Source organism: Lepeophtheirus salmonis, chromosome 2 (genome assembly GCF_016086655.4).
Source record: "Lepeophtheirus salmonis chromosome 2, UVic_Lsal_1.4, whole genome shotgun sequence".
NCBI lineage: Eukaryota > Metazoa > Arthropoda > Copepoda > Siphonostomatoida > Caligidae > Lepeophtheirus > Lepeophtheirus salmonis.
The window spans coordinates 32,669,851-32,697,003 of NC_052132.2; the positions used below are offsets into that span (position 1 = coordinate 32,669,851).

The window sequence follows — 27,153 nt, forward strand, 5'->3', positions numbered from 1 at the left end:
CAACAACGTCTCAGGGGTCCAGTTTTTTTCCCTCTCTGCGGAAACATCTTGATTATTATTATTCTATTGTAGTAAACATGTTTTTCGTTACATCTATTTTTTACGAGTGAGTATCTGGACATGTCATAAGGTTTTTTTTCGGCGGAAGCAGATAAAAATAATCTTCAAGTGAGTCATTTGACCGTGTAGTAAATTTACATGTACCTAATAATACGTATGAACGATCTTCAGCTTCAATTACCCTTCATGGTGTTTTTTTAAGTATATACATAATACATTTAGACCGTTTTCATGGATCGTCGACATCATTGTGGAAGTTGAGCATGATAGATTATGCAAAAACAACCATACGAATATATGTCATTCCTTATATCTTTTTGCTTAAAGAAACATTGTGAATTATTCTCATAGTAAGAATTTTAAATAATTTAAATGGCAACTTCTTCAACATTTCTATTTTTGTTTTTCTCCCAAGAGGATGCAGTGTCATTAATATAATCTTGTTTCTCTTATATTTTTGCTTTACCTTCTATCTACATTCTTAATTTATCATTCACTTCCAGTATCCATTTTTTGGAGGGACAGTACTTCCTTAGTTTTTGAGTATGAACAAATTTTGGAATTAATTATCGGGGGTAATATTTTATTTGCGTTTGTATTATTTATCAATCTCAATCACAAATATGAATTAGAGAGATGAAAGAAGAGTCATTATTCTGTATAAATATCTTTTTTATATAATAGTCTATTAATTTAGAAATAGTCTATTATCAGCAGCAACAAAATTTAATATTATTTCCTTCAACAAGTTTTTTGGATAGGATTTCCATTGTGTTAAATATAACAGTAAAAAGTATTCAATTCGTAGACTGATGCCATTTTCATTTAGTATTCCGTGCCGAAACTTTTTTACAAATTCATGAAATGTCCAGCAGTTTTGTGAAGACCATGTTAAAAATCAACAATAAATTAAATTTAAAATAAATTAAAAAAAGACAAAAATCCAAAATATACTTTCTAAAAAGATAAACAAGATCCAATAATGAAGTTTTTTTGGAAATCAAATTATCTACTGTCTACAAAATTTAATAGTATTTCCTCCAAGTACTTTTAATTCATAGATATAAAATATAATTTTGTAAAAAGTATTCAATTTGTTCACTAATGTTTTTTAGGATCATATGTAGTAATAGAAATTGAGTGTATTTTGTGCATTCGAAAATCAACATGGTAACCTTGATTATTTCAATTTTTTAGCTGTCATGAGGTTTCATTGGATCACCTACAATGATCTTTGACGATTGAGGAGGAAAGAAGGAAATAAACTAAGACATTGGCAAGAATTACACCAATATCTATTCTATATTCTACTCATAGCAAAAAAAAAATCCTCAAGTTTACTCTTCGTCTTTATGAGTACACACGAATATTCGATCAGGTTTTGAACATAAGTGAATGTAATAGAAAATAAGTTCACTACTCAGGAGTTAAATAATAAGAAAAACAGCTCAAGATAAGGAAACTTATACGTCAGATTAACAATAATCCTGAATTTTATCACTATTCAAATGTAATAACTATTAAGCCAAGGTCCTCATAAAATTAAGGACATTAACATCCTTCTAAAATATATTTTTATGTATAATATATCTATTATAATTTTATCAGAGACAAAACAAAACATAAGAAGACAAGATTCATTTATGAAATAAGGGAGAAACGACAGCTGCACTGTTACAGGGTCAAGAAAATAATTAGTATTAAATGATATATTGATGATTAAATATTAAGAAATTTTGAATTATTTAAAAATTTCATTTTTTTTAAATTTTCCAGACGAAGTTTTAATCAAAATGTTTTTTAACTATATGCCAACAAAAACCTGACATTTCAAGAATGTAGAAAAAAAGGTCATTTCCGCACAAAAACTATAGGCATTTAGTTGTTTTTTAAAGGGATTCAATTAAGTTTTCTTTCAAATTTTGTACATTTTATTCGAAAAAATATATTCAGGATATATTCTCTAACAGGGCTTCACTTCTTTTTACGATGCCAGTGGAAACGTTCTATAAATACTCTATAGGTTCATTCAAACAAATAAGTTCCTATATAACTAATTCCAGATGTGTGTAAATATGAAGACCTTTACATCCTTGAAACACGGATGAACAAATCATAGTGGTCAAAGTTGTTTGAAATTCTTGTCAGAACTATATGAAACTGACTACAGCAACTCAATAGCTATTTCAAATTTAGCCAGTCAACGTTCAGAAGATTGATAAGAGGGAAATTAGTAGAAAAATCGACAGCTGACTTAGTATATCTTGTGAAATAATGTCATGGCTTACAAAATTACCCAACTGTCCATCATTACTTTTGTCACGAGTTCATTTCACAGGGGTGTTTAATGTCATTTTTGACGGAACAACGTTCCGCCTTACTTGGACCACTGACTATACCTACAACGTACAACATTCATAGTTTTGTTCGTTATGAACTAAAGGGAAGTTTATGGAAAGTCATGTAAGTAAAAGTACATCCATTAAAAGTGTTGATGACGACGACCTCCCACTGATTTGATAGATACACATAAATAATGAACTGGGTATCAAGTTACGATTGAAGACGAAGCTGTTCTTTTGATGATAATACTTCTTAGTTGTTTTTCTTCTGCGTGAGAAATGATAAAATATCATGCACACCACCTTGGTTGGTAATAGTGTTTTATTTAAATTTTGTGTGTTTTTATTATAAAAATTAAATATATAATTTAATATATTATCGTGTATGTAACTTAATGTAATTTTTTTTAGTAGTACGATCTAACATTTTTTCATTTCCCTTCACGTTCTTTTCCTTATTTTTGAAACTAGGACACTCAAAAAAAATATCAATAAAAAGAGACTAGTTGGATGAGCATTGAACAACTGCACAACCCAGTTATGAAAGAAAATTGATTAATACATGGATTAAAAAGTGGTGGTCCAAAATAAGTCCGTTCCTGCTGATGTTGCGGGTCCTGGCGCTGTATGATGTGGTTTATTTACTAGGGAGGCGTCACTGCTTGGATTCGATTCTAACCCTATGAATAAATAAAAGATAATTAGAAAATTTGTCAAATATATAAGGAGGGGAACAAATTATTTGATGGCAAAAAGGGGACGTCCCCTTCAAGGATCCATATATTCAATATAATAATATAATTTTACATGTATTTAACTATAAAAGGGTAGACACCCACGTGTTGAAATCAGAACACGTGGATAGTTGGTAATTGTATCAACAATAGAGCACAATGAATTATGGGTCTTTAAAGGGTTCTTTCCTCCCTCTCTCCCCCTCCTTTCCCCATTCCCATTCATGTCTCCCACCCACCCGCTGATAATAATTGTCTAAAAGATTGCTACTGTTCCACTATTGTTGTTTTTAGTATTATTATTGGGGAATCATGATCATGAGTTGGAGACAATCAATTACGTGATGATTTGTTTTGGTGCAGGTGTACGGCGTATGTGTCTTTAGCTATAACGGAGGTACCGGTGTTCGAACCGGTGCCTTGCAGCGTCCTTACGTTATTTTAAAAAATAAACCCTGGCAATATCATATAAGTCTCCATATTTGGGGGATTTGCGAACGAATTTTACTAGAATTCTTATTGCGTGGATATCTACCCCATGAATATGTCTTGTTTAATTATAATTTAGAAATAATCTATCCTCAATAGTCAACAAAATTTAAAGCTCTTTTATCCAAGCACTATAATATATCCACAATCTGATGGTAAAAAAACATTCAATTTGCTCACACAAATAAGCGTTATTATTTGTACAAAGTCCTTCATATTTATGTAGGAATGTCTAACGACCCCAGAAAAGTGTTCCAAGTAGGATTTAAAAGGAGGGATAAGTAGATACATATTACTAAAGAAAGTATGGAAGTACCGGTAGTAATTTAGGTAGAACATTTTACTTCATTGACAACACTTACCGACAGCAGCAACAGCTGCTATGTTGGAATAGTGATGGTATGGATGATGAGACAGATGATGAGGATGTGAAGAAAAGTCAGAGTACGGGGGCTCAGGCGACCATTCGCTTTTGACAGATGAGGTGGTTGATGAAGAGCCCACTAGGCGAGGGGACCAATAATTGGCTGACTGGAACCTTGCAGCATAATTTGAATAATTGGAGGAATAAGAAGAGGAGGAAGGAGTGTGTCCCACTGAGGCATGGGGGTACTGCCAGTCTGCAGCTAATTGATGAAGTGCTCCTGTTATGGATTCAGGATATATGTCACCGTATGGAACAGTGCTGGATTGATTCAGTAGATTGCATGCTGTCGCTGATGCAGAGTGACGAGGAGAGGGTGGCGTATAGTCCGAGGGCGCTGTCCAAAATGAGGCTGGCAAATTACGAGCTGACATGGGTTTATCTATTAATAAACAAATAATCAAAATAATTAATAAGTTAATTAAAGGGCTCTTATATCTACTGCAGTTAGCGTGAGACTCACGCATTTACAATATATATCACGCATCCTCAATTAAAACAGCTCAAATAACTGATTTATATGTTTCAAATAGTTTGGAGATAGTATTTGAATGGCATCATTGTTTTGGAGGGTCTGTTTAAGAGACCTGCATTTGATCATTTAGATGAGCTATTAATCACAAATATTTAACTGTAATCACTATTTAAGTATTTGTAGTTTAATGTGCTACATTTATTATAAATTATTTAAATACTTGAGAGCAGGATTGATTGACGACACGTAGTAGAATTAATAATCTCAGGTCAAATTTATATCAAAGTATGAGAATCAAGCACAAAATTTATTTAAAAAAGGAATGACCTTTTTTTACAAAAAAGGTCAATTGAAAAAAAAGAAAAAAAACCCTTCGTTTATTTTCTAAGAAAATGCAATTATTTTTATAAAATCCAATTAATCAAATGAAAAATCTCCAGGCCTGGATGAAACAAAAACCGATTTTGTTCTTGAATATGAATGCAAATGGACAGCCGTGCCATTATTCGTAAAGAGACATATTATGACTGTTTGACAAAGTAATTTTGTAATGGGTGAAGACAAGTACATACATATATAGATAATAATATATCCAGAAATGGGGATTACTTTTTATAGTTATTATTATTGCTTTGTTTTTGTATCTAATATGCCTGTCTTGTCTTTACTTTGAAAAGAAAAAGAAAGAAAAGACTCAAAAGGTAAGTGTAACCAATAACAGTTTAGAGTCACTTAAATGTAACTCTGTCAATAAAAAGTTGGCTGGTCTCTCTTAAACAAACATAACATCACGAATAAGAACTCAAACATATATATATATATACATACATGAATGTCGTGTAAAAGTTACATACAATATTACTAGAGCTGTATAAAATATGACCTAAACGCGTGCATATTTTTGTCTCCTTGGTAATCTGAACATTGTTTTTTTTTTAAAGAGAACAATGAATTATAACCTAATAACTACTTTGATGTTTTTCCTATATGGGATTTGTGTTTATCTCATGTCTACTCACAGCTAATTTAATTAAATGTCATGACATCATAGCTGATCTCCTTCCAAATTGTCGTTAATTTTCGGTTTCTTTTATTTTTAGATACCACGAGGTCATAGTTTATGCAACTAGATCTCTTACTTAATTATCACGTCAGTCATTTTAATTATTACCAATTATACATTGAACTAGGAGTTACTCCTTTTTTTGAGCAACCCAGGGGTTTATTTTAAAGTAAAATACAGACTTATATTCCAAAGGGGGGAATTGAATTAGAACAGCAGTCTTTTGGGGATGTATCTATTTTTTTTACGTCATCAGAATAATAATTAATAAAAAAGTTATTTTAATTCTCTACGACATTCATTACACGATTGTTGACTCTCCGTTTTCTCTATCCTTGTTATAACAATTTTACTCATAGAAAAAATAAACTCTAAAATATGCCCTTCATATTTTTATTTCTTATACATTTTTATCTACTGTGTCACTGATTACTGATATCAATTATTAGTCATTTTAATCAAATCGATGCACAAATAACATCAACAACTTATTCTATATCCCATTCTCATTAAAAGTAATGAAAATCTATTATTAATAATGTTTCATCTCATTTTGAGGTTGCAGTACAATCATCTTACAGCGTGTACACAACTTATATATATATATATATGTGGTAAGAAAGCATCATAAAAACAATATTGAATAAAAATCGAGAAAATACAAAATATCCAATGATTTTTTTACATCAAATATAGCTGCTCAAATATCCTTGCAAAATTAGTTGTTTCCTTTCCCCTTAAAAGAAATATTTAGGGGCTCTGCAGTGATGAAAATGTTTGATATATACACATAGGCAAATATTTAGATAAATTATAGGCTTTGTATTCAAATTTGTGGGATATTTTTAGGTACTTCAGAGTCTGGAGTGGAGTTTAGAGCTGTAGGGGCGTTCCGCAGGAATGATTCTTTTTTAAGGGGGAGGGGGATTAATTTTTTTGAAAAAATATATTTTAACAACTTTTTGGGCCGTTCCTGAATTAGGCCCTTTTTTTAGAAAATAATTTATTTATTTTGTATTTTGATGACTTTTTGCTAACTTGAAGTGGACTTAACGGGTCCTCTAGTGGATTAATCCGAATAATCCTAGTTTTATATTTAAATTGCCCATAAATCGTGGAAGAATACAAAAGTGTCAATTTTGTGAAAAATAATTGGTGCTTGCATTTGTGTTGACGTGTCACATATAACACATAACCCCGGTCTCCTCACAAAACACAATCATTTACAATCGCACTAAGACGAGTTATCACCAAGGTCGAAAAGTCTCAAGTTGTAGATTTTAAAATGCAAAGCCTTTGCGGGAGATGAGAATAGACACAAAAATTATTAATATATTATTTATTTTTAAGGGAAAAAAGAGAGGGAAAAAAATCATTAATTTATCACTTCACATCTGTGTTTCCATGTAGGTCCTATTTCCATACACATTATCGATAAATATAAGAACTAACTACGTAACCAAATGTGCACGTTCTAAGCAGGACTGCTCATGATCAAAAGAAGAAATCGTCTCACATAGAGAGAAAGAGGGGCTTAAAATAAAGAGACTTTTTTTTATTTTTTTTTTAATTTATGTTTTGTTTCAAACAAAAAATAACACATAGAAGAAAAAAAAACGAATTTTCCTTCAGCATTGGGCACAAAAATATAGGCAAAAAGGAAGCAAAGGTGATCAAAAACCTCAGTACATGTTACAGGAGGGAGGGGAGGGGGGAAGGATAAAGGGAGAAGAGGAATGACCGGAAATGAAGGAAGCAGCTGCCCCTCTTGACCCTTTTCGTTATGTGGATTCCACTCTAGCAAACTCATGGAATAATGTAGAGATTTTAGAGGTATATATGTTGTAACTTACAGGATGTTTCATCCCTCTCATAGGAACTCAGGGCTCTGGAGAAGTGATCCTCCACGACAGATGAGGCATTTCCTACATAGTGTGTAAACACGACAATGTTGGAAGAGAGGCGATGTGCAGAGATCGTCGAGTCTGAGGAATCTTCGTCATGCTGATTTAAATGACTTGGAGGTCGGGATGTTGGAGGCGAGGATTGACTATTATTGCATGAAGAGGTATTTGAGACATTGTTAGGCTGATATGAGCTTAAATCCTGTGGAGGAGTCGAATGAAGGTGTTCGACTTTAAATACTTGTTGCACATGATGCTAAAAGAGACAGAGAAATTGTGGAAGGATCCTCATCGTTAATTATTTATTTCTGCCACTGATTTAAAAAGAACTATCTAAAAAGTACGTTATACCTTAAGAAGTGGTTTCAAAATATTTGAAAAATGTTTTTTGTGTTAATTATTACTACTACTCAAAAAGACGAAAAAAACCAATCGATAAAGTAAAAAAATAAGAATTCCTTTTTATATTTCTGGGAAATAGTTGTCTTACTAATAAACATTTAAGGAATTTTTCCATGTCTTTTAAAAAAAAGGTATACTATGATTGCAAGTATATATATATATATAATACCTATACAGGCAGCTAACCATAGACATATTTTGTGATTGTCTCTCACCTTATTCTCCAAATGAGATCTGTTATTATTGTCCTCAACTATGCCACTCTGTTGTGATGGAGGTACTCTGTCTGGGGAAGAATGAAATCCTTGAGGAGGCATGGTGGCCGAAGGGGATGAATTATTGTATGGAGAGTAGGGTTGATACATGACTGGCGCGGTAGCACAGCTCATTCTTTGTAGACAATTCTGACTATATAGATGTGGTGTCACTGTTATCCGATATTAAACAATCAAGAGTCAATGTTCGACGACGTCTTTCCGTTCCTTGTTTCCTCAGAATATACGAGTATTGTAAGAGAGATGTTAACTCGCGTAGTTTTATATACATATATTATTTATTGTTAGTGAAATGTCACCTATTCACTCTGTCTCTTCTACTAGTAGTGAGATCCTAGTAAGAGTGGGAAAAATGAAGTATTTCGGCGAGAGAGAACACTCAGTTTTTCCCCATGTTGTATAAGGAGCGCGGAAGAAAGCTTCTTCAGCTCCCAAGAGAGTGTGAGAAAGAACGAAGGACTAGAGAGAATATCTGTACTCTCATAGCATAGTGTGGTGAAGAGGGGTGTCCGTCCCGCAAAACTACGACCGTCGAGACAATTCTCTTTCTATTGGTCGCATATTTCTTAAGATCTTTTATTTTTTTATTTGAAGAAGTGTGTGAAGAAAAAAGAAAAACTGAGGATCTTCATAATAATAATAATAATAATAGACTTTTTCTACTATCATAATAAAAATAACCAAGGGCGCACTTTTTATGTATTTTATGTGTATAATATATATAGAAGAATATATGTAGGCCGTCAACATAAAAACAAACTGCAATGAGTTTTCACAAAATTGACACATTTGAATTCTTCCACGTTTTATCATTACTTTCTGTAGTCTGATTATTCCCTTGGGTGACCTCCAAACTGCATTTAAAACATCGGAGCCTTCTAATGAATCAAATAAAGATTCTAAACTTTAGTTAACATTCTTGGATATCACAAAGTATCCCAGAAATTAAAAAAACAATTGTTGGCCCAAATATATCTATGAAATGGACAACAGTCTTTCTACTGCAAGTACAGGTCAAGCCGCAAGTCTTTGCTCCCAAATTAAGTCAAAGCATTTCCGTATTTTCATCGACTTCATTTCAAGCCCTCAGAAGATACAAGTTGAAATGACTTTGAAATCAAAGTCGAGTCACAAGTCGACAAAATATGGACACGAGTCTGAAAAACCTCTGAAAAAAAGAGGATATATCGGACTTTTATCCTTTTCTTGATGTTTATTAAAAGTTATTTTTGTGTTACGGCACCACATACATTATATTAGATTATTAAGTAAGGAATTATTTTAAATCAAAAGCAGCATTGTTAATATTCAAGATTCCTTCGTGAATTCTTCATTTTTCTTTCTCTAATGGAGAAAATTATTATTATTATTATACTGGGTTACCTGAGTGACTCTATATATAAATGTACTCTTAGACTGTACTTCTAACCCCCTTCTCATAAAGTACAGCGTTAGTTAAAGAAAAGGTCTTTCGAAATTTCACACATTCTTATTTTCCACACATCTGGATTCAGAATGAGGTGTAGTCGTCGTCGTGACTTCTTATCCATCATGTGAGGAGATAAATATATATATATAATTGCGTGAGAGGAAGATACTTTTGTACAAAAATAAAAAACACACAACAATTTTGCATTTCCTTGTTTTTGAGAAACTTTAATTAACTTTTTATTTGTCCAAAATGTGTTAGGTTAATTATAATAGCTTATAACATTTGGTACCTATACTACATTTGAACCCTGGACCTCCTTAGTACTCCACATCCTATTCCCTGTTCCTTGCAAAATAATAGTGAGAAAACTATTATTTGCCTCTCTTTTCGAACAAAACTTAGGAATCCAACTCACGGGATGTCTGGTAACTAAATACGTGGTCGAGTTTATCAGGGCATTACTTAACTAATATAAAGATTTACACTATATTTTGATGTCGGCTGTCGAGATCTTTGGCTTCTTTCCCCCCTTAGCAATGGTTGAAATGTCTATTGGTTAAATCAGTTTTAACTCTCGTTAAGCTATGAACAATTCCAACAAATATTGGATAATAATTCCATTGCTGGAAAGAATTGGTAGCTAAATATCATCTGATTTATGCCTTTTTTATATTTCTTTTTTGGATGAAAGGTTGCGAGATTCGACGTGTTATATCATATGTCGCTAGTTGGCACTGTTGTTTTTATTCAACTGGTTTACAAAGATATTTAAATAAAGACTCTTACTGATTTTTTTTAATACTTTTTCGGCCAAACAGTTGGGTCACAAGAAAAAAGACATTGAAGAAAAAGCAAAAGAGCAAACCGATTAAAAAACAATTTTAGAGTTGGAAATGACGATTATAATGATAGATAATATCTCCAGACATGGAATTTGTAGAAGCTGGATTGTTGAGAAAGGAATAATCCGTTTTAAAATTATTTTTATAAAGCAAATTGATTCTGAACTCCTCGGCATCTGAGTATTTTTCACCTCCTATCAAGGGTTTTGAACGTTGATTAGCCAAATTCGTTACTCTCAACTTATGAACAGTTCCAAACAACTTTCGAATAATAATTACGAAGAATTGACTAACTAACAACTTATTTTGAGCCATGGCGTGTGTTTCTTCTATTCCTTCAGATATGGAATTTACTCAATTTAATTTTGATATTGAATTTTCATTATGAGTCGATTTTAATAGGTGCTATTTGGTATAACAAATTTATTTTTCAAGAATTGACAACAAAGTTTCCAGAAGCAGGATATAAAAGTAAGACTTGTTTGGGGGGAGGGCTTAAAATAAGATCTTTAACAAAGTTAGTAAGTTTGAGTATAGCCCTTCAATTGAGTTGTCCTTTGCACAAGAAGCTACCTACCTATATAGTATTATCTTGATGGCATTGAATCGTAGATATATATTACATGATATATAAATATTTCTTGTAGGTATACAATATGTATATTGTATACACCAATGATCTGGATACAGAGCCATATCAACAACAACAACAACATTTGGGTTCATTAATCATTGAAATAATAATATCAGCCCATTGCCATTAAATTCTTACTGTCGTTTAATATAAAAGTTATACTTAAATACAATGTAGACTTATATAATCTTACATCAATAAATGATGATGGCATTTTTTTTTTTGATGTTTCTAGACCTAATTAGTTGATATTAATTAATAACCATTCCTTTTCTTATTAAATATTCTATTTATTATTCTGAGAGGAGGGTTAATTAATCTCATATTTGATTATACACAATTATTTTTTTTCGGAGAACTTTGATAATAATTAATAATTATTATAAGCATTCATTTAGTCATAATAATAGAGGAGGGGACTGTTTGGGATTCTTCTAATTGAATCCCATAGAAGAAGAAAGAAGCAAAGCTATATACGAGTATGTGAGCTCCTGCAACAAATAATCAATAATCCTGACGAGGAAAAGAAGGGGGGGGGGGACCTTACATAGAGGGGCTTTCTTCAAAAAAATGTGTTGTTTTTGGTAGAGTCTTAGTGTTCACCCTTTCCTTATTTCTATTCTTATACATAGAACATTCTTCTACAAGAGTAGTCCAAGGGAAAAAGTTGAAAATTTCATAAGATATAGTTGGACTATTTGAATTAAACAAAAGCAATAATAGTACGCAGTCAAAAGATCCTACCTCCATCTTAACACAAAAGCAATCTTGATCAAAAATTAATTAAATGAGTAATCCTGAATGTATTACTTTATAAATAAATATAAACAGTCCATTATTCAATAGACTTATTTTGCTAATTATGGGCTTTATATTCAAATTTCCGGGATGGATTGAAATACCTAGGAATATTAACTATAGTCTCAACTCTTTATTCGATATAATATGAACCTTATTTACTTACAATATGGGCTTTATAAATAATATCTTTTTTATAGAACGGATCGAAAAAATTTATGATCTTTAAATGCAACTTGCGACGTTTCCAAATCATTTATCAAAATAATGTATGAGTAGAAATATACAATAATTATTACATTAATAATCTCAGCTGAATTTTTTGTTGACAGGACATGTATCCTGGCATTTCCTTTGCCTTATAGGCATCGAAACAGGTGAGTACGGAGAAGGGGCAATTGTGTTTCTCCACTTTTTGAAAAGGAATCCCCATGAAGAGTTGCGTAATTATGGGTTTAATAAACAATTATGTTATTTTTATCAAACTGACACACTAATCATTATGGGGTTTTTCTCTATATCAGAGACTCCTTCAGGTTTTGTCAACATAATTTCCTCATCCAAATCCGAAGAACATATGACATGTTATTGATATCCCAAATAAATCACTCAATGATGAGTATTGATAAAAAAAATTTGTTACCTGGACATTTAATTTTTTTGATGAACATATTATCTCTTTTTAGTTATTATTTTGCACAATTATTGTTGCATGTTCAAGAATGCACTTATTTTTAAATAATTATTTAGAAAATTTGTGGAATGAGACATAATTTATAATGGAATTTAGCCTGTTTCATCGCCTTACTCACCTATATTTGTTCCGCATAAGTATATGTCTGATCACATCTACATTAATTCGTGTCCATCTTTTGAGGATTATATCACCAGCAAAAGAGAATCATTATGCATAATATGTATGATTAATATTCATAAATCAACGTGAAGACTGAACAATTAAAGACAAAACTCATTTCAAAGCTCCTATTAGAAATAATATCTAAGACAACAGAATGAATGAGCTTAACAACACAATAAATGTTTTGACATTATAAAACTCATCAATTCATTAGCATATTTTGCAAAATATTATTAAGTATTTTGAAATTATGCTAAATAGTGAAAATGTGTCTACAACAAAGACTACACTAAATACACTTGTCTTATCATTTTCAACGTACTTCTAGATATAATAAAAAGCTTATTTTGTCAATTTAATTAATATCTCATTTTGTAGAGTCATTATTACTCAGATCTCTATAGGGATTTCATGAAACTCACACAACAATAAAATGACAGTAAAATTAAATTTAAAAAAATAAAACCAAAAGTAGGTAATTGTAAATTCTTTATAGTTCTCATTATGATCCTATAAAACAAGGGAGTCAGATTATAAGTTATTCACCAACATACCATAGTACATAAACGGATATCTTTATCAAAAATGAATTTATTATTTGTTCGGTGACCCAAATAGTGACTCCAAACTCGCTACTCGGGCCTTGCATCAAATTTTATTTAGTGTTTATACAATATGTGTATAAATGATGCATTTAAAATACTCCATGCCACAATAACTTAGGCGAAGAATGGTTACATATTTTATTCTTAAAAAAATTTCAACAATTTACCAAAATAAATAATAACATTAGCATGGTAAAAACCGTAACCAAATACGGAATAACGCTTAGGATTTTAATAATAATATTATGTATTCCTTCACGTCCATAGACAAATAAACGGATAAAATAAGCAGGAGGTTGCGTGACTATACGTAAGGAGTTGCGTTTCTCTTTTTTATATCAAGTCTCAGGGGTTGATCACCCTCGTTGCTTCCCTTCGAATCCTAACGGAAGTACGCCCCTGGAGTGTTCAGACCCCCAATTATTAAAATGGACATTTTAGGTATATTTGCTCTTAGTAGTTGTTACATAAGATACTTAAAATTAGCATCAGTTTACAAATTGAATACTCTTTTACCCTGATATATTATATCTGCGAATTTATAATCTAAAAACTAGTAGAAGACAAATCTTGTAGACCGTAGCGGATCTCTAACTTAATAAATTATTAGTATCAAACAAGACATGTTTATGAAGAATAATATATCTTCTACTACTTTCCCAGCTCCCTTTCATCCTAGGGATAGATAAATGATAAGAACGCAGACAAAATAATATATAAAACCTCTATAATTTGTTAATAACTCAGAAACTAATGAAGTACCATCCTCAAAAAATTGGATATAGGAAAAAGTATATGATAAATTAAGAATGTAGATACACACAAAATATTACAATGATATTTTAGTCTCTGGGATAGATAAGCACACCAAGGAAGTAGCGGAGGGTCTATTATTTAGCACATTTTTCTCTCTCCAAAATTAGTAAATGACGTACAAAGAGATATGCAATGCAATTTATTTTTATGGAAAAAATATCTCAATAATTATGAGGAATGTCTAGTATTTGACAGAAAAGATTAGAGAGAAGACGCACAGTTACGATGGAATGACACACACAATAATAATAAAAAGTTTAAATAACCGTAAAACAAACCAAGTAATTAACTTCATACATTTCAAGGTCAACATTTTTCAAATTACTTAGGAATTACCTACTTACATTCTTTGCTTGCGTTAATATTTGAAACATTTCATTTGAACAGAGGATATAGGAACTCTCCTCTATCTATTATCAACTATGATAGAGGAAAAAAAAATATTTGAAATAATTACTCAGACCTGTTAAAATTCAGTTCATATTTGTACTTTGATAATGAGGTGATAAAATTATAAGTATGAGTGATGATTTATTTAGTAATTAAATAGTATTATGTAGTGCTAGACGTAACAGCGCAATTTCTATAGTCATTTGATATTTTTTTCCCAAGATAGGTCCAATACTTTTCTCTTCCAACGTCAAATTTTTTGGCCAATAATTCAACAACCTATTTATATATTAAAAAAGTAATACATACATCGAAACCAACAAAATATAATGACCTACTTCTTGAATCTTATTTAAATGAACTTCAATGTTATTTGGATCATTTTTAATCCAGAACTCATGGAGATCAATCCAAGCTCCCAACATGTAGATATTAACAATTTTCTCATCGTAAAGTTTCTGAATAAATTTATTTATTTTATCGTTGATCTCCGGATAATCCTTTGACGATGATTTTTCCAAAAGTGTTGTCAAATAGCTCCAAGAGCTCTCATTATCAACGACACTTTCTATAGCTTCGAGAGCAAAATTGACCTCACTTTGAAGAGCATTTCCAGAAAACTCTCCATTTTCAAGAAGATCCATTACCGCATGCCGATGATTCCAAGCTGAATTATTATAAATATCATCTTTTAGCAGTCTATCAGTATAATTAATTTCTTCATCAAATAATCTAAAATATACAGGGGATATAATCAATTAATAATTAATTTTTAAGGACAAAACAGATTAATTACTTGTACGTGCACACGACCCACAAACGATGTTGCCAGGCATGATAATTCTTGGCATCCTTTGCCAAAATAATTTCGGTGAATCGAAGCTCTTTGGATGGATCATTTGTTTTTTCAACTAATTTTTTCCTATGTTCCCATACTTGGTAGCACTTAGGATTTTCCTCCATAATATCACGACAATAATCTCTCTCCACATTCAAATCTACACCAAGTTCATCTAGAAGTAGTCGGCGATAGTGCCACACAGTATAGTTTGAAGGATTCAATTCCGCAGCATCTTTAGTTAAATCCAAAGCTCTTTTACTAATTTCCTTCTTTGCAAAAATTGCCCAAATATATCCATAAACATCACGAACTAAATAAATATTCATCTTTTCAATATATAAATATTCAAAGCATCAAAATTATTATTCAGGTAAAATATTCAAACAAAGATGCATTACGGAAACTGCCTAGGGGAAAATGAATATCTTTATCGAATTCAAGGCAAAAAAGGAATTTATCTTTGTGCATAGAATCCAACATTGATCTCAGTTTTTCTCTCAGTCATCTGAATTCTGTAATATCTGGGATTATTGTAATTCCGGACTATTATAGTTCAGAGTAATTTTTACCCTTTATACAATCCCCAAATTAAAAGTAGGATTAATAAAACTTATGTTGACGTGTTTTTTATTATTAAAAAGTGCTTTTATTGATTCTGTATCTATTTCTGAACTTGATATATTTCCATTTTTAGGCTGAAAATGATAAAAAACAACACTTCTTCTTTAAATTATTCATAATACATAGTGAGTAGAATATCATCGCTTATATTATAAAAAAATATTTAATGTATAATTTAAAAAAAATCTATTTGAAAAATATGCATTTCCAAGGATTTTAGTTCTATTTTGTAGTAATCCCATTTTGAAATATTAAAATTACCTACTCATCGTAAATGGATCGCTTTATTGTTTCGATTCTGGTATCTCATTCCTAAGGAAGGAGTCCACTCTACTCCTAATGAGGCCTGGCAGTTTTTCTCGCATTAATTCTCCTCCCGTTGTCCCTCTTAGAATTCGGAATCCGAGCATCTCTTGAGATGGATTAACAAATAAGAAGTATCTTCCTTCGGTTACCTGGATATTCCTTTTACGAGGCACGACGTCATGAAATTGACATTGAAATGGGAAAAATAGGATGATGATATTGACTATTTGCTAGTATACCCCTATAAAAAATGAAATCACTTCAAAATGGAACGAAAATCCTTGTAGATGCATATTTTTTAAATAGATCTTCTTTTTTTTAATTATACATTTAATGTTTCTCTATAATATAAGCTATTATCTAATCAATTATCAACACCGTATCACATCAAACATAAATTAAGGCAATAATAACCCTGATCTAAACCAGATCAAATGATCAAAATCTCATTCTATCACCCAAAGACTATCCTGATAGTGATATAAAAATGGAATTGGATTCATATATTATTATATAATAGTCAATTAAATATAAAATTACATTTATCAGTGTAGTTGATCCTGGCAACATTATCATCATCACTCTGTTTGATAGGAACGACGTCTTTCCATTCATCCCGCTCAGAGTACGGAATCCAAACACTATCTTCATCCTCACTGGAAGACATTATTAATTTTTAGATTTAATTATTATCCGCAAACCCAAATAATATCAAGACAAAACAATCACAATGTAAGTGTAATGACAATGAGTTCTTATACTATTTGGAGGAGCACAAGCTCGAGTCACGCAACCTGTTGTGGAGAAAAAAACCCATCATTTTTGATGATCAATTCTACTTGGTGAACTCATATGAGCTTTGTACGTGATGTTGAGAGAAAATTACAACTACTATAAATATTATAACTTTATAATTGTACAAAGTTAATATGAGTTTAGAAAGTGGAAATTATTATCAAAATTGTTATTTTTCACCAAAACAGGTTGCGTGATTAAAGCTTGTCCTCTTCCAGTTAAGTAACTCCTCATTGGTATGTGATTCACAAATAACTTATCAATGACGTCACACCCATGTGATGTAAATAATTAATAAAATAATCACGCAACCTACTATATTTGAACTACTCCAGTAGTTAGTTAAATACAATAAACTTTGTTTAATTAATCATTCATGGATTTCTCTAGTATCCATGAATTATTATGTAACTACAAATAATTTATAGTGTTAAATTAAGTTTTAGTTTGTCATGTTGTACCATGCAGTATTTTATTAATCTTTTCATGATGAATGTTTGAAATCCCCAATATTTTTTCAACATTTCAAAATCTAAGATACTTCATTTTATACGGATTTTCTACAATAAATGTTTACAAAATTATTGAAACTGACAAATTTGCCCTTCATTTCAAGTTTGTAGGGGATTATGTATTACAATGTTATTTATCTTTAAACAAATAATGATCTTTTAATTTAAAAAAATCATATAATTAAGTATATTTATTATGTTGAAAAAGTGTTTCTTATGTCGCATCTCGAACTTGCGCTTTTAATAAATTCGTCAGCTTTAATGTATCGAAAATCAAGATAGTTTAATTTTAATTGTCTTATAAATATCAATGAAGGAATAACCAGGGCCTTAGAGTCAACTGCAAGTAAGCAGAGTCTACCGTATTTACAAACGAACCCGAATAAATTTGGAATTATATAATTTCAGTAAACAATTATTTTCAATTTTTTTTAAATCGTAAATTAAATAATTGAATTCTGAGTCGCATAGTTTCTAGAAGTTGAATCCCAAAATAAAATATCATTATTTTATTAGGTTGGATTTGGATATATTCTGTATGGATTAGGAGTCGTAAAATTTTATTCATTTGTTATGGTTCTCATGGTGTCAGGGAAAAATGGCGACGTAAAAAATGTCAAAGAAAAAAAAAGTGTAAAAAATGGCAAGATTACTTTAAACTGATATAATATATATTACGATAAAAGAAAAATAAACACACACGACAGCGATTCCAATGGAAGAAGTGTTAATCACTTAATTCTCTAATACCAATTATAATAATTAATATCATTAGGCATGATGGATTATTCATATTCGACAAGAATCTTGGATTGACAAACAAGCATTTACATAATACTAAGCAAGAGTAACGATTTCCACTTTGTTATGATCCAGGATGTGACAGAAGAAGAGGCGGTAGGCTAATTGTTCCAATTGTCGCATTCAATTAATTTTTTTTAGCGTTTAGAATTCAGTCGTTTTTATCTATCCAAGCAGATCCAAGTTGCTAGAATTTTATCGAGGGAACTAATAAATTAGTTTGATTCATTTTGTTCAAATTCGGAATTAGGTATCATGCTTCTATTTGTAAGATTAATTGATAATAAAGATTTTAACATAAGCTAATTTCATGTTGCAGTATATACGTATTTGGTCCAAGGCAAATGTTTAGCATTTCTTCAAAGCAATCATTCCAGATTAAAATTCAACTATTTCGCTGAAATAACAATATAAACAGACCAGATATAGTCCTGCTTTCAATGATGTGAAGTCTGGTTGAATATTTTATCGACTCAAAATCAGTGATAACTTTGTCACCTATTTTCAGTTTCGTCTTCATTTTGTCAGCTTTCGTCTTTGCCAGACATCGTCATAGTTATCTTTTATTTCGTCTTTGTCAGAGTTTCCTCTGTATTGGAAACATTTCTTCTAATTCAATTTATATTTTCATAGTAATTACTAATTAATAATACTTGGAAAATAGGTTTTAAAGTACAAAAAAATATGTCAGTAAGGCCTGGAGTAAGTTCATAACACACCGCCAAATAATTGTAATTGGCAAAGGAAACCCTTATTCGAGACTCCATTTACTTTTTCCGCTCACAAATTGTCCAACATACTAGCGGGCATGTAGTGGGTTCATCATAACCCAACGCTAATTCACTGTTTTTCGATATGAACTCTATACATTTTCTTTATATTATCCATTTGACTTCCTACTGTGTTTGCAAAGGCGGTCAGCATCCATAATGGGGGCCCAAGCTTAAAAAACGCTTAAAATCCTTAACTATAAATTTGCAAAATAGCATTTGTTGAAGTTAATAAGTTAAATATTCAAAATCCATTAAATTTTAGTCCCTTGTGAATCATTCATGAATCTGTAAGAAAAAATACTAATTTTTTTACAGACATTCTCATTCTTTGGCGTCAGTGATGCTTTTTATTTGTATTCATAGTCGTAATAAGCGGTTGTTTAAGTATATAATTCAGTTAAGGCCCAGATCTTTATAATTTTGTAATTATGCCCACATAAAATTTTGTTCTACTCACTAGAGAATATTTGGCTATATATCTGCATCAGATATTTCATTGAAGTAATTAAGCACTAAATACCAGTAGAAAAGTTTCAATCTGAAAAAAAAGTTGATTTTTCTTAATGATACAAGTATTCCAGATTTGGAAGACAAAAAAGTAATTTTTTGAAGGATCAATATTTTTGTAATAATGCAGTCAATTTTTCATTTATAAATTTATTTCTCAAAAAATTGATCAGAATTCAAAAATCCCTGATTTAGGAGATATTGTATCCCTCAATTTAAGGAAGGTTGCAGCAAAAAGTGTTGTTGCTATATCTTTTTTTTTAATAGTGAGTTTCTCTGATCTCTAATGCTGATCTATTTCATATAAGTTATTTAGAATCATCTTAACCAGCGACAATACCTCTTGACATTCTAGGATATGAAAAAAAAGGAACGGGAGTCCTTGACGAACTATCGCTTATAGAAAAATCGAGTCTTCATACTACATATACTCGGGGTTTAGCATATCGCCATTTATTGTCATTATTTAAGGGCGTTGAGTGTATATATATTCTTTGAAAAATGTCATAATACATAATTAATTATCGATGATTAAATATAATATTTTGAAAGATGCGATTCTATACTTCGAAGAAAAGTATGACAGTACAAGATCTATAAGACCAGCAACTCTTTCTAAAATGTTAATAGATCTATTATATAAATAACTGCATTGCTTTAGTTCAAAAATATATTATTATTTTCCACAGGGAACATAATTAATTAAAAATATAATTGTCCAAAAGCAACAAATATAAAATAAGAATGTATTCTGGCAAATATTTTATGCTAAGCCGCTCTCCTTCATAAGTTGAACTAGTGTGGTTCCCATTTTAGCTGGAGATGAAGTCACAGCAACACCAGCCTGGAAAAAGATTGAAAAAAAATAAAAAAATAACGATGAATATCAGTAATGCAATAAATTTTAAACAACTTACAGCTTCTAAAGCAGCGATTTTAGTTTGTGCCGTTCCCTTACCACCAGATATGATAGCACCCGCATGCCCCATTCTTCTACCAGGAGGAGCAGTGACTCCGGCAATAAATGATACAACAGGCTTCTGATTAGCACCAGAGTTATGTTCTTGAAGATAATCTGCGGCCTTTTCTTCGGCAGCACCACCGATTTCTCCTATCATGATAATTCCTTTTGTTTTGGGATCCTTGAGGAAAATGTCAAGACAGTCAATGAAATTTGTTCCATTGAAAGGATCTCCTCCAATTCCAATACAAAGAGTTTGTCCTAAACCCACTTGAGTGGTTTGATGAACAGCTTCATAAGTTAAGGTTCCAGATCTGGAAACAACACCAATGCAACCCTCTTGATGGATGTGTCCAGGCATGATTCCAATTTTACACTAGATGTGGGATTAAAGGTATTTTAGTGAGTATTAGTGACAAAGAAAAAAATTAAGATTATAAAACAAGGCAAGAACTTAGGAAAGGCCAGAGGTATATTGTGATTAGTTGTTATTAAAACAGATTATTCAATAATATTTAAACAAACACAAGAAGTTATATTTTTTATTCATTTGTAAAGAAGAGTCTTGGATACATGTATTAAGGCTCATTTACACCTATTTAAGCATCATGTTGTAATTTTTAGAAATATTCCGACATTGTTATTGTAAAGATTATCTTCATTTTGATTAAATTAAATACTTAAATCTTTTACGAAATAGAAAACTTTATGATAATATTTATATTTTTAAAAGGAAAGATTGTTTGCCAATTTTACAAATCAAATTGAGGTTCTGAAAATTATATATGCCCCTAAAAGGGCTACAAAAAATTAGAATACTGCACTTAAAATGCGATTCCTGTTTCATTTCTAATTGGAAAATATATGTATACCTTGTTTGGTGCTATGATTCCAGGACAGTTAGGTCCAATCAACCTGGATTTACTTTGTTGAATAAGTGCATCCTTAACTCTCACCATGTCTTGTTGTGGAATGCCTTCAGTAATACAGACAATGAGCCCTATTTCTGCTTCAACTGCTTCTAAAATAGCCGCAGCAGCTCCTGGTGGAGGAACGTATATCACAGTTGCATCGGCGTTTGTCTTTTGCACCGCCTATTTGTTAATGAGTGGTAAGGAGAAGGGGAAAACATGCGGATATTAGTATACAGATCATTCATAAGTCATGGAATATGAACAAATTAATTAATTAAAAACTATGCATATCAAATTAAAAAGATAAGTCCACTCTTGTAAAAGAAAACGGAAAAATATTCTAAAATAAGGGGTATCAATCATTGTTATCTATCTCCCATCCAAACCTTGTTTGGCGCAATAATACCAGGGCAGTTTGGACCAATAAGTTTAGACTTATCCTGATTCTTGAGCTTACGAATCACTTTAACCATATCATGTTGAGGTACACCTTCGGTAATGCAAACAATCAATGGAACTTCAGCATCGATAGCTTCAAGAATAGCTGCAGCTGCCCCCGGAGGAGGGACATAAATAACAGTAGCATCAGCTTTAACTTCAGTCATTGCCTAAATTCAAATGTTAATTACTCATTTGGAACTTGTGGTCATCAAACATTAAGGTTATGGATCATCAGACAAAATTATTACTTTTTCCAATATATTTGTATATATAAGTATATAAATTTCCCCAAAATTAATTAAGAGTCCATGGAAGTGAGTGTAATTAACTATAAATTCAAGACATCCTAACCTCTTTCACGGATCCAAAGACAGGGAGTCCCAAATGTGTTTGTCCTGCCTTCTTGGGTGAGACACCTCCTACCATATTGGTACCATAATCAATGGCTTGTTGTGAGTGGAATGTTCCTTGCTTTCCCGTGAAACCCTGACAAATGACTTTGCTATCCTTGGTAAGCATCATATTCATATTGGTTTTGGAGTAGCAGGAACGAACTCCATTGATGCTCCCGGGAACTGAAATTAAAAATATTCATGGTTTTTTAATCATTTATAGATTTTGAGAGGGATGGAGTGAGTATCCATTGTTGCTCTTGGGCCACTCATATAACAAGAAAATAAATCCTTAAAATAAAATAAATGCTTGACACGACCCTACAGTTTTTAGTAAGTAATATTTTTTGGCAACAGTACACACTCTAACCTTGAACTATGTAATACATATATTATAATTAATACGGTATACCAACATAGGAGACAATACAAATTCATGACGTAAAAACTTTAGCTCATTAATTTGAACTCAGTGGGAATCTCATCAAAAGTAGTAGATGAATAAGTAAGATATGTACAGTCCATCTGTATCCTAATACAGACACCTAATCATGCCCCCAAATTTACAACATCAACAACTATAAAAATCTAGATAATTTAGAAGTTGAGAATCTATGGAGTTCCAACATGAAAATGAAGGAGCCAAAGCCCTCAATTTTATTAATTATAAATGTCGTTAGAAAAAAAAAAGGATAAAAAAACCACTAACTCAAGTAATATGCACATTAAAAGGACTCAATTACCAGAAAAACGTTGAAAAATTCGGAAAGAAGCGGCCATGATGTAAAGTGGTTGTTCCAACACAAGTATTACTGCAATGCGATCCACTAAGAGGGAAACTCAGGAAGGTAAGATGGGAAGTGTCAGCAGTAATAGGATCTCTCCATTCACGACTCCTCCTGCAGCTGTTGCTGCTGATATTTTAGTGACGTCATAACACTAAAACATGAACACCAAAGGGATTGAGTGTTTCTACTTTTTGCCAATAAATTGTATATTTGCAACAAAAACAAATGAAGGGATGAAACAGAATTGCCGAGAATAGGTATTTAATATCTTCATGCAGTTTGATAATAATAGCATTAGGATTATACATTTAAATTTTTTTCATTTACTATCCTGGTGGTAGAAAATAAAAGCTTATCAGCTTGATAAAATTAAGGCCAAAGTAAGCACTATATTTATAGGGGAAGAGGGCATGTATTTTGATTTTCAGAAAATAGATAACTTGACACATATACAATCAAGTCAAGCATTAGAGATGTGAAAAGGATCGAAATCTTTCATAACCCATCTACTTTTATCTGAGAGTTTTCTTAATAGGTTCAATAGAGACCTTCACTTACCATGGGGGTTCCACCTCATAGTATACTTTCCTTTGTCATTTTAGTCACAAGCGTTGACTGGCTCTCATCTTCTTAGTTCAAGTCATATAAAATAGTCTGTCTTTCTATTTAGTATTTAGTGATTCAGAACCATAGAGAATGCATAGAACAACGAAGTTTTTATTGAGAAGGTTATTATGAGCGATCATATGTATATATATTTGTAAAGTACTGATTTAACCTTTTTATAAGTATAAATAGTTTTGTAATCTATGTATATACCAGAGTAGGTTTTTGTTTTACTAAAAATATAGATGTTGTTCCTATAAATAACCCTTGTCTTATTCCTCCACGCCTTTCCTTCTCCTCATTTCTCCCGTTCGTCATGGATCCCTCCTTTTAATAAATAATTGGTACCTCGGCAACCTTCGTCAATACGCAACATATCATAGCCAAATAAAAATTTATACAGAGCATTTATATGTGATGTCAGAATTGTTGATATCGTCCAACTATTTGATCTCAAAATCAGACCAATAAATTAAGAGACTTAAATCCTACAGTCTGTCAATAAAATATATATCTATTGCCTAGTTTTATTACATATCTGACCCTAAAATGTATTTAAAATAGGTTAACACATCGTTATACAATTTACATAGTGTACATAAAAATTAATATATTTTTCTCTAATTATCCTACTCTTATCGTCCCTAATGGATCAAAAAATATATATAACTGTAGAACCCTGGCCACTTCATAGAGGTTTGCAATGCTCTATAGAGTGTTTTCACCGACATCATAAATTGCAGCATAATTGAAGTAAACGCAATCCTGATTAAATTTTATAAAATGGATTTAAGAATTAAAAAATATTACGGAAGTTTGTCTATTTTATGTAGTAATGTACTTGTCATTTTCATCATTACAAGTATTTTTTAATAGTATATTTTAAATTGTTAAATGTATACACCACAATATTAGGTGTATTTTTTGAATAAATGATAAGACAAAAATACAATTAAAAAATTAAATAAAAACACTGCAATTATTTATTGCATACATATGCCAGGAGTTGATTTTTATAGGCTAATACTTTTCTGCCAATGATTTAATATATACATATATTTTATTAAATATTATTACATAAACTATAATTTTAGAAGATTTTATTAACTTTTCCGAATATGGCTTGTTGAGTTATTATGTAGAGTAATAGTAATTCAATGCCTTCGCAAACTAATCCTTTTACAAAAATACTATATAGGATATGCTATTAAAAGTATTTTGGTTAGAGGCTATCTCCCATCAGTTAGTTAAGCAGTCATTGGATGACTATTTAAATACATTTTTGAACAATACAAATAACCTAAATTACAATTACACGTGGTAATATCTTATCACATCCAAATCTAGGTGTGGCCTCGTTATTATGGGAGCCGTCATTGCCATTGTTGATACTTCATGTATCACATCATCTGGAGAGGCTAAAAAATCAATTTCTTTTTCCAATGAAAATTGAGCTTCCACGGCATAGTTATGATCGAGTTTCTGTTTTAACTCAGAGGTTATGGTAGGAACAGCATCGGGCTTTAGATACTTTTTGGCTTTTGCTGATGTTCTTGGATAAAACATTTCTTGTTCAAAATGTTTTTCACATACTGCAGAATGAACGGAAGGTTTCCAATTAGGAAGGTAGTTAAGATTTGATATCCATTTCGATCTTCTTGCGACTTCTTTTGGATTTTTGGGAATGGGAAATTTAAAAAAGTAAACGTATCCTTGAAGTTTTTGGAACTTTGACTCTGTTCTATTTTTGCATCCTCGGACGGTACAATGACCCATTATTTTGGTTCAATATAAATTGACAACTGAATTACTTTCCAGCAAATTCCTAGGTAGAATACAATTTTCAACCACTCCGAATTAACTTTAATTTCCACGAGTAAATGACTTACTTAAAGTATCTACGCCATTAAAAAAATACATAAGTGACGACAAAATGAAAAACGACATCTTGCGAACAAATATAAAAACGCTGCACCATTGGATCTCCTCAAGAAAGCAGGCGCTTACAACGTAGCTATGAACTACTGATGTAAAGCGAGTGTATTTTTTAGCTGGGACGGATTTTTGTAGTCGGTAAACTGAAGAATGTCAGATGTCATTATTATTTAATTCCCAAGTTGTGAGCTTCTTGTCCTAATAGATTCAATTATATTCTATACCTGATTAAGCATTATTGTAAGTTAATTTAAAACTTACAAAACAAGGAAACCGAAAGTAATCGTGGTAACCCTGACAATTTGAAGAGTGTATGGGAGGGGAGAGCAGCTTAGCTGTCTTGATGTTTCATTACATTTGCTGTTAACAGCTCTGAGAGAGTTGGGATGGAAGTAAGCACTAATACCACCCCTTATATTATAGGTAGAACAAAGGACTACTAGAAATTCTTTGGTAGAATTAAATGACTCAAGAGTCCTTCAGGAAGAACATAGGAAGTAATTACTCCTTTATTCAAATCTGAGTCCAACTATGACTTACAAGTTTGAAGTTACAAATATAACTCCCCAAAAATTCATTAGTGTTACTCTGCTTCTTTCATAATCACAATCAAATGTTCAATCCGACTCTATTTCTATCAATTATGTATAGGTAGGTATAGTTTCACTATGATATGAACTATTCAGTATTAACCCTCTGTCTGCATCAAGGATGAAAAGCTTGTCAAATGTTCAAATAAGATGAAAATGACCCTGCGTGGATCATTGGTGTTTTGTCCTATAATGGTAATGCTCTGAACAAAGGCACAGAGAGAGTTGATTCTATGGATTAACAATCTGCTGTTTATCTTAAATATTATATATTATTTTTTCTTAATTGCAAAATTGTTATTGGCAAGAATCGGATTCAATATTATGAAGAACATCAAAAATAACTTCATTGCCTTTGTCAAGACTAACAAAATTATAAACACGTTATTTAAATTTATCTTCATGTCACAACATATTTACCAGAGTTTGATAAAAACATAAATGATATTTTTTACTGTACTAGTAAAAAATAGATCTTATCAAGGTATATATACCTTAGATCTTATGTTAATTTAATAGTCTATAATCTTCCTTTATGCATGATATGTATATTGATATATAAAAAAGGTTTCCATATATTCCGCTCATTACATATATTTCCGAACAAATATTTTAATTGTGGTTATTCAAAGACACTTCTCATTTTTCCATGGAAAAACATATAATTTAAAAAAAAAAAAAATAAAGATCCATGTAAAAAGAATATTATATATTATTATTTTTTTAAATTCATTAATATTTTATATTTATGTAATATCTTTTAAAGGGTATGTAAATTGATTAAATATTCTTTAATCTCTAATAATTGAGGTATTTTGAGTTCAGA

The 27,153-nt window shown here is 31.2% G+C and overlaps 3 protein-coding genes and 2 long non-coding RNA genes across 6 annotated transcripts; 2 read left to right on the forward strand and 3 right to left on the reverse strand.

Annotated features, from left to right (window-relative positions):
• Positions 1 to 2,706: 2,706 nt before the first annotated feature.
• On the reverse strand, positions 2,707 to 8,609 carry LOC121113649 (uncharacterized). The gene is made up of 4 exons (XM_040707486.2): positions 8,109 to 8,609; positions 7,441 to 7,747; positions 3,988 to 4,431; positions 2,707 to 3,082 (listed from the first exon to the last, which is right to left on the reverse strand). Exons 1-4 carry the CDS (start codon positions 8,280 to 8,282, stop codon positions 2,970 to 2,972), a joined length of 1,038 nt encoding a protein of 345 aa, XP_040563420.1. The 5' UTR covers positions 8,283 to 8,609; the 3' UTR covers positions 2,707 to 2,969.
• Positions 8,610 to 14,280: 5,671 nt separating this feature from the next.
• On the reverse strand, positions 14,281 to 17,074 carry LOC121113646 (protein farnesyltransferase/geranylgeranyltransferase type-1 subunit alpha). Its single transcript, XM_040707482.2, has 4 exons — positions 16,853 to 17,074; positions 15,341 to 15,695; positions 14,883 to 15,276; positions 14,281 to 14,823 (listed from the first exon to the last, which is right to left on the reverse strand). The coding sequence occupies exons 1-4, from the start codon at positions 16,977 to 16,979 to the stop codon at positions 14,707 to 14,709; spliced, it is 993 nt and encodes a 330-aa protein (XP_040563416.1). The 5' UTR covers positions 16,980 to 17,074; the 3' UTR covers positions 14,281 to 14,706.
• A 109-nt stretch (positions 17,075 to 17,183) lies between these two features.
• On the forward strand, positions 17,184 to 18,330 carry LOC139904808 (uncharacterized). The gene is made up of 2 exons (XR_011779025.1): positions 17,184 to 17,514; positions 18,136 to 18,330. It is a non-coding gene; the product is annotated as an uncharacterized lncRNA (long non-coding RNA).
• A 1,798-nt stretch (positions 18,331 to 20,128) lies between these two features.
• Positions 20,129 to 23,961, reverse strand: Scsalpha1 (Succinyl-coenzyme A synthetase alpha subunit 1). 2 transcript variants are annotated; one of them, XM_040707483.2, is made up of 5 exons: positions 23,152 to 23,961; positions 22,368 to 22,591; positions 21,534 to 21,755; positions 20,618 to 21,037; positions 20,129 to 20,544 (listed from the first exon to the last, which is right to left on the reverse strand). In XM_040707483.2, the coding sequence occupies exons 1-5, from the start codon at positions 23,186 to 23,188 to the stop codon at positions 20,464 to 20,466; spliced, it is 984 nt and encodes a 327-aa protein (XP_040563417.1). In that variant the 5' UTR covers positions 23,189 to 23,961; the 3' UTR covers positions 20,129 to 20,463. The 2 variants fall into 2 exon arrangements, with proteins under 2 accessions (XP_040563417.1, XP_040563418.1); XM_040707484.2 differs by lacking the exon at positions 21,534 to 21,755 and adding an exon at positions 21,962 to 22,183 and having other exon boundaries at positions 23,152 to 23,478.
• Positions 23,962 to 25,796: 1,835 nt separating this feature from the next.
• Positions 25,797 to 26,781, forward strand: LOC121113648 (uncharacterized). Its single transcript, XR_005863093.2, has 2 exons — positions 25,797 to 26,388; positions 26,448 to 26,781. It is a non-coding gene; the product is annotated as an uncharacterized lncRNA (long non-coding RNA).
• Positions 26,782 to 27,153: the final 372 nt, after the last annotated feature.

Coding starts and splice junctions, on each gene's coding strand:
- LOC121113649 (XM_040707486.2), bottom strand. CDS start 8,282: ATGAGCTGTGCTACCGCGCCAGTCATGTATCAACCCTACTCTCCATAC. Junction 7,748..8,108: donor GATCTCATTTGGAGAATAAG/GTGAGAGACAAT, acceptor TGTCTCTTTTAG/CATCATGTGCAACAAGTATT. Junction 3,083..3,987: donor AGCAGCTGTTGCTGCTGTCG/GTAAGTGTTGTC, acceptor ATTTATTCATAG/GGTTAGAATCGAATCCAAGC.
- LOC121113646 (XM_040707482.2), bottom strand. CDS start 16,979: ATGTCTTCCAGTGAGGATGAAGATAGTGTTTGGATTCCGTACTCTGAG. Junction 15,277..15,340: donor TGGGTCGTGTGCACGTACAA/GTAATTAATCTG, acceptor TGTATATTTTAG/ATTATTTGATGAAGAAATTA. Junction 14,824..14,882: donor ATTTAAATAAGATTCAAGAA/GTAGGTCATTAT, acceptor ATATATAAATAG/GTTGTTGAATTATTGGCCAA.
- Scsalpha1 (XM_040707483.2), bottom strand. CDS start 23,188: ATGGCCGCTTCTTTCCGAATTTTTCAACGTTTTTCTG. Junction 21,756..22,367: donor TCTTTGGATCCGTGAAAGAG/GTTAGGATGTCT, acceptor ATTAACAAATAG/GCGGTGCAAAAGACAAACGC. Junction 20,545..20,617: donor AAATCGCTGCTTTAGAAGCT/GTAAGTTGTTTA, acceptor ATCTTTTTCCAG/GCTGGTGTTGCTGTGACTTC.